The sequence below is a fragment of the Chrysemys picta genome, chromosome 18 (genome assembly GCF_011386835.1).
Source record: "Chrysemys picta bellii isolate R12L10 chromosome 18, ASM1138683v2, whole genome shotgun sequence".
NCBI classification, from domain to species: Eukaryota; Metazoa; Chordata; order Testudines; family Emydidae; genus Chrysemys; species Chrysemys picta.
The window spans coordinates 15,641,012-15,648,532 of NC_088808.1; the positions used below are offsets into that span (position 1 = coordinate 15,641,012).

At 53.9% G+C, this 7,521-nt stretch overlaps 1 protein-coding gene across 1 annotated transcript in view; it reads left to right on the plus strand.

The window, feature by feature from the left end:
* The window catches only part of LAMC3 (laminin subunit gamma 3), a 46,956-nt gene extending 43,109 nt beyond the window's left edge, over positions 1 to 3,847 (plus strand). Inside the window, exon 28 of the mRNA XM_024106067.3 lies at positions 1,635 to 3,847. Within this exon, the coding sequence (XP_023961835.2) occupies positions 1,635 to 1,885 (251 nt within the window). The 3' untranslated portion in view covers positions 1,886 to 3,847. The remainder of the gene's footprint in view (positions 1 to 1,634) is intronic.
* The last annotated feature ends 3,674 nt before the right edge of the window (positions 3,848 to 7,521 follow it).

The window sequence follows — 7,521 nt, forward strand, 5'->3', positions numbered from 1 at the left end:
GTATGTTGACCCTGTTGTACAGTCATTGTGACAGCTCCACCCCAGCAGCACGTGCTGCCTGGAACCTGTGAGTGCCGGGAAAGCTTCCACCATCCTGATCTTGAAGAAATCTCCTGAGGGATAAATGCCCTAGTGGGACCTCAGAGGGAAATGCTGCTGCGAAGCTTGGCCTACTGGAATCCCGCGGCGATAGCTCCTCTCTGTGAGCCCAATCCAGTTTGGGCACCTCCGTTTACTTAGATGCTGCAATTCAAGTTGGGATCTTGGCCCTATGTTTATTACAACAGATCTGTAGCCACCTAGGATGCCACAGCGGAGTCTCTGCTATACATCGTGGTCACTAGGACCTTGATAGCCACAGCAGGGATCAAACCCACAGCTTCTTGCTCCGAAACCACAGCCCCAACCACTTGAGCGAAAGGAGAATCTCTCTCTACCTGCTCTCAGCATGCCGCACCGTGTGCAATTCCAGTTTTCGCCAGTAAAGGGCAGTGCTATACTTTTCTTTTTTAAGCCTGCACTTTCTTGAGAGTTGCTGCTGAGGCAGCCCAGGAGAGCACTTCTCTCCCAATGTTGTCATTGGCCTCCTGAGTCGCTAAAAGAACGGGACTGGCTGATGCACAATCCACATCCAGAGCTGCCTTTTGTCCTGGCCTCTGGACCTAGCTGCTGGCTTTGCATGGGTTTCCCCCCCAGTTGGCTCCTCAGTGGTGAGAACAGACTGTAACTGTGGGGTCAGCTATGGCCTGGGTGGAGTGTCGGGGAGGGCAGCCAGCAATGAGTCAGGCTTCCTACCAAGCCAGGAGATTGGGGCACACAAGGAAATGGGATGTTTTGTATCTTTTTATTTGATGTTTTTAATTAGAGATCTGGGGTGGAGGGGAAGAGGGGAGACAAAACTCTGTCACTGAAAACGCCGGAGCTTACTGAACCCAAAGGGATTTCAACAGCCAAACTTGGCCAAGCCACGGCCACTCTTGGGGGCTCTGTTTCCCCTCCCACCCTTCGCCTGTCTTGCCTCTGTAGGCTCTAAGCTCATTGGGACAAGGACGTCCTCTCCCGGTGTGTGCACGTACAGTGCCTAGCACAATGAGGCTGTGATCTCACCGGGGGCCCAAGAGTAAACAGACTTCTCCCTCTGGATGTTGTTAGTGTCTTTTTCAGCATTTAGCTTAGTCTGAGCAGTGAAACTAGCCTGGTTGGCTTTGCTCGCTGTGGTGAGTCAATTTCACGGTCAGGTTTCCCCAGCGCTGAGGACATTCCACGTCCAAGCCATAGATCTCCAAGTGCTTTGCCGGGGCGGGGGGCGATCACTATCCCCCTGCCACAGGTGCGGGAATGGAATGTGAAATCACTTGCCCAGGGTCAGAGCAAGGCAATGCAGGGTGAGGATGGTGCCCAGGTACCACAAGGCTGTTCCCAGTGCTGTAGGGAGCCATGTTTCCATTAACCGCCCCTCTTCGTTCTTTGCAGTACCTGGGAGCTTCCAACTCCCTTTATACCCTTTTAATTCATTCCCACCCCTGAGGCGTGAGCCCAGCATCTGTCTAAAGCCCCTTCGGCCTGGCTCCACCCAGGGCTGCTGGGGCTCTCTGCCTCCTCCCTCACTGTTCTCCCCTCTTCATCTCACCCAGGCAACTTGGAGCAGGACCCGCACACAGACTCTGTGCTGAGCACCAGCCGCCTCCAGCTGGACCGCCTGTGGCTGCGGCTGGCCAGGCCCGGACCCCTGGAGAGGAAACTGAGCCATCTGCAGCGGGAGGCGGAGCAGCAGCGGCAGAAGATCCAGGCATTCGAGAGCGACCTTCAGGAGATCAGAGCCGACAAGCAGAACCTGGAGGAGGTTCTACGGAGCCTGCCGGAGGGCTGCTCCAGCTGGCAGTGAGCGGGCCCCATGGACAACCCCCATCTCCACAATGAACTGCAGAGCAATGCACATCCCCCGGCTCACGGACGAGCACCTCAAACCTGCCCTCCGCTCTTACGCTGCCTTCCCACAGAACAGCGGGGCAAGATCTCTGTCTAAAGTTCTGGGGCAAGGACCGCAGCCCCCAGCTCCGCGCCGCAGGCCCAGCGGAACTGCCAGTCCAAAGGGTAAAGCTTTTCCACGCGGGAGCCAGAGCCGTCTTGGGAGCCAACCCCAGACGGTGGAACAAACTCCCGCAGGAACTTAGGACCATCCCCAGGCCAACCCACCTTCCGCTTCTTCCACTGGCCTTCGAAACATATACACCTGTGCCGGATGCTAGTCACGTCACTCCATGCTCTGCTGGGAGGTGCTCACGCACTACAGGCTGGTGGACCACAGCGCCACCTGAATAGAATGGGGGAGCATCGAAGAAAGAGCTCGCCGTGGGGGGGGTGGGACTGAGAGAGGGCTCAGTGCTGCCCCCTATGGGGGACGCACACAACTGCCTGCTCCAAGGATCCTGCCGTCACAACAGCGTTGGTCGTAATGGGCATCAGTGCAAGCGCAGCAGGAGCCTTAACCTGGTTGAGGTGCGAGGGATGGGCCATGCTCTGCCTCTTGTGCTTTCACAGCTCTGCCAAGGTGGTCCGTAGCAGCTGTGCTATTGGCATCCCCTGGGGCACAGCGTATCTCAGTGCACTCGGGGTGTGAATGGCCCAATGCCATGGTCTCTGTGTAGATGGCACCATCCCACTCAATATGTCGGCGGGGGTGGGTGTCACTAGCCACGGCCTATGTTTGCTCTTGCGGCTGCATTCCCATCACCCCTGCTCTCAAGCTCAGCTTGGCTGCAGCCCGTAATTCCCAGCAGCTCGTTGGCATCCCCTTGCCCTCCCTACCGGGAAAGGCGAAGCGATGAAGAGCTGGGCAGTTGCCTCAGGATTTGCAGCTGTGGTAGATGGATCTCGCAAGTCCAGTGGCTCCTGGCTAAAGCTTGACTGTAATTCCCAATAGCTGGGATCACTTGCAGGGCATGGCTACAGATAGAATGCTCCTCTGAAGCGGGCAATGTTCACCGTTTTCCCCTTCCTCTAACGGGTTGGTCTAGCTTGGAGCCAAGCAGTACATTAGATAAGAGAAATCTAACCCCTTCTGCTCTCGTTCACATTGGTTTTGCAGTAGCATAACTCCAGGGGCATGACTCCTGATTTTCCACTGGTGTAAGTAAGATCATGCTAGAGCCTAGGGGCCTGCTTCTGGTTTGCTTTTTAACCTGATTCTAATGTGCTTTGGTGCCATTCACACTATTAGAAACTGGGCTAGCTAGAGTATCAGAGGGGTAGCCGTGTTAGTCTGGATCTGTAAAAAGCAACAGAGAGTCCTGTGGCACCTTTGACTAACAGATAGTCAGATAGCTAGAGCCACCTGTCAACCCTTTTTGCAAGGCTGCTGGAACGGATTGTGGATCCCCCCTCGCCCCAATGGCCCAGCTCTCTGGAAGTGCCGCAGGGCCTGTTCCTTTCCCAGAAGACGCCAGCTCGTTCTCGCCTCAGCACAAAAGCTGGCACTGGAGAAGAAAGGCCCAGCTGGGTGTTGTCAGATGCTCCCCCTCTCCATGCCCAAGGACAGCTCTGTGAAAGCACAACAGTTGTTGCAAAGCAAGCACAGCACGATTCCAGCTTGGCTGGGAGGCCTGGACAAATAGCCACATATTTGCCTCCCTAGCAAAACAACTGGACATCTTCAATCCGCACACACACACACACGCTGCTGTTAGAGAAATGTCAAGCCGTTGCCACCTGCCCAGTGCTGAAGAAGACGTGATTCACCCGCCTTCCCGGCCTCTCCAGAGACCTGTTTTCTTAGCTGATGCTATGTGCTTGTAGCTGTATCCATTTAAAAAAAAAACTTAATATAATACATATGTTACATTCTGCATGTACTGCAGTTCATGGGCTATAAAACAGTTGGTAGTTGTGTGTGTGTGGGGGGGAAATACATGCCATACCTCTAGCATCTGTCCTCCAGCAGGCTTTCAGGGTTCTTTGTAAAGGAAAGCCTTACAAGAATGACCTCACCTAACAGTGAAGTGCAGCTGCTTCTGGGGTGGAAAGTGGCAGCTGTTTAACAGCTCACAGTAAAATGGCACAACAGTTTATGAGAGGAAGTAAAAACCCCAGTATCCAATTGCAACCGCAGGGGGAATTTAGGGAGGCAGGATGTGACTGGAGATTCTGGCCAGGACACTAGGGTTAACACATCCTGTTCTTGAAAAAAGTGTCCTGGGATCTTTAATGACCATAAGGGTTTGGGAGCTCAGTTTCATGGCATCTCTGAAAGACGGCACTTCTGCAGCACAGCACCACGGGGGGGAGGGGGGGGTGGCTAATTACTGACTCAGAAAGTGCTACTGTTTGCACCATCTGGGTTCTTGTAGTTTCCCATTGATACACTAGACATCCTTGTGTTACTTTGCACCCTTCCTGGTTCCATGTGCCGTGTAGTGCACTAACCAGGCTAGGGCTGTATAGCCAGTCCCCAGTGGAGGCGTGGAAAGGAACATACCCTCCTGGGTTCATAAAGACACTGCTATCAGCTGCAGAGCACCCCAGCATCTCTCCCGTTAGCTTTAGAAAAAGGAGTCCTGCAAATCCCAGTTCCTCCTGCAGATACTTCCTAGGAATGGAGCAAATGCAACCTGCACAAGGCTGGTGCGGGTTGCAGGAAGTGATAACACACGTGTGGTCTGGACACATACCCCAGTCTATTGTGAGAACAGAAGGCCCATACTGTTAGTGTGCAGGGTAGGGTGGGCAAGGGACAGGGAGGAGGGTGATGTGTTGAGTGACAGAGATGGGCAGGGGGCGGGATGTTTGAAGGGAACACAGCACCAATTGATGACAAGTCCATCCATAAGACGATATCCAAAAGAGGCCCACTGGCCAAGATGTGGGGTTAGGGGGAGCAGGAGGTTGGCAGGTCGGGGAGGGAGGTGGATCTGTGAGTTAAAGACGGGAGCTGAAGCTGTGTGAGCGGAGATTGTTCATAAAAAAGCTATCGCATGAGCAAAGAGAGGACCAAGGCCAGAGCCTTGTGGGGACGCTCCCTGAAGAGGGGAGGAGGGGGACACACTGGATGAGATGCCAAAGGAATTAGCAGGAGAGGATGGAGCCATGAAAGTCAAGAGAGGGGCACATTTTCAGCAGGGAGGGTCTGAACAGCAGAGGTCAGTGAGGAGGAGGATGGAACAGGGCCAGGAGGGAGGTTTAGCGACCTAGCTGAGAGCAGCAGGAGCGGAGCGGAGCAGGAGGAAGCCAGAGTGGAGAGAGTCAAGGTTGGAGGGATGCAGGCTAGCAGCTCTGGGGGTAGCTGTCCAACGTTCCAAGACCCAAACGCTCACTCCCACAAAGGGGATGGGTCCCTGCGTCTCTCCTGGGCAGGTACCAGGAACACTGTTTGCTTGTGCGCCTCTCCTAGCAGCCCTGAACACTCCCCACACACCCCAGGGACCCACGACACACTGCAGGGTGCAACAGGGCATATTAAGGATCTGCTGGGACCGTTCGACCCCAGTCCCTGAAGCTCCCCACGCTGCTGTCCAGACTTGGCCCAGCATTCCCTGCAATCCCAAGGCACCTGGCTCCCCCCCCCGACAAACCCCTCTCTCTGGCCTGCATTGGCTGGATGCAGCATCACTCCCACACGGCGGACACTAGAGGGAGGCTTTTCCCTTCCCAATGCTTTCAGCCTGCTGTTAAAACCTAGTCGGTTCCTGTCAGTTTGATCCATATGTGGGGCACAGCTCTGTTCGTGGGCAAAGATAGTGTTAGCTAATCCTGAGCACCGTGTAATAATGGAATAGGAGGGAATGGGGTTAGAGCCCTAGTCTCGGACTTGGGAGGCCTGAGTTCAACACCCTGCGCTGGCACAGATTTCTGGTGGGGGTCTTAGGAAAGTCACTGAGGCCCAGATCTTCAAAGGTATTTAGACTCTTGACTTCCACTGAAATCAGGAGCTGGCTTTAATCTTTCTGCCTCAGTTCTGCATCTCTAAATGGGAATGCCCTACATCACGGGGTGTTGGGAGGTGCTCGGATACTACAGTGAGTGAGGGTCACATAAGTACCTTGGATAGATAAGATCTACTTACCGAATCTCATAAGATGCATGGCAGGGAGAATCAGGTCCTCGGTGTATAGGGCCTTTAATTCCTGGTGTGCTGGAATGAACAGGTGCCAGTATCTTGCAGAGGTCAGTTCTGAAAGGCTTGCTGGAAGCTGGGTGTTTCAAGGAGCCATCTGAGGGGGGTGAGTTGGATGCCGACGTCAAGGGGGCAGACCAGGAGAGGGAGCAAATGCTAGAATAACTGAAAGTCCGTGCAGGGTGGAGGTGCGGCCCTCAGCCCCCCGTCCCTCGACTTTCAATCCAAAAACAGGACACCTCTCCTAAGAGATGGTTTTTGGCTTCCAGCTGGTGACTCAGACTTGGCTTCTCCAGGCAGCAGCCATTCCAAGGGACTCGCCCAAACTCTTATTGTTTCGTTTATTTTCTTTAATTAAAATAAACAGTATTGTTATTAGTGGGGATCTGAGTGGTTATGAAAATGGGAGAGTGAGATGGGCTGGAATCCAGCCTGGGGACTAACCTGCAGGTGGGTGCTGGGCAAGACCCTCCCCACCCCACTGTGTTTCCCCAGCTTTGCTGATGCACCTCAATCCTTACCACTGCACCCCCTGCGATATACCCCAGTCCTGCCCCCCTCTCCTAGCTGTACTGATGGCCATCAATTCTAATCTGCAGCAGTTCCTGATAGCCCACTCCTGGCCTTTTGTTTCAGCTCTGGGCGAGGAAGCATCTTGCAATTGTGCCAAACAGTTTGTTGGGTTGTTGTTGTTGTTGTTTTTTTTTATATGGACAAAGGACTACAAGGGAGCAGGCTGAGCTCCCCAAACTCATCTCACCAGTGACCAATCTGCTCTGGGCCACCAGCCCCTTGTCCTCATGAGAATAATTTGTTTTCACGGGATGAAGATAAATCCGGATGAGAAGTCCCTGCATTCGGAGCTCAGGGGTTGAATCCTCTAGGGCTCAGACCCTACTACTCTGTCTGTTCTTTGGGGGCACATGTGCTGGCCAAGCTATTGGTGCTCCTGTGTAGCGCAGCTCTGAGCGGAGCACATGCTTGCCAAACTGCCATGAGGAAAGTGGCTGAGTGAGCCCAGGGGCTGATGGAGAAAGAGCTGAGGGACAGGAGGCATGGCCTGGTGCTCCGGAAGCAGCGTAATGCTCATCACCTCGACTTCTAGGCCAACGCAGACAATCATATTTCATACCAGTGGGTCTTCGCGTGACTCTGGAGCCCAATTTGGGAAGAACAACGTTCCGCACACTATGTCAAGTATCAGGGGGTAGCCGTGTTAGTCTGTATCTACCAAAATAACAAGGAATCTGGGGGCACCTTAAAGACTAACACTAAAGTTCCGCACACTGGCCATGATGGAGCCATTTGCCTAGTTGTGATGCTTGAATTGCACCTTGTTGCCATGCCTGGCGCTATGCTTCCAGCTGTTTGTTGCGATTCGTCTCCAAGTTGTGGGCCCTCACCCTTAGGGA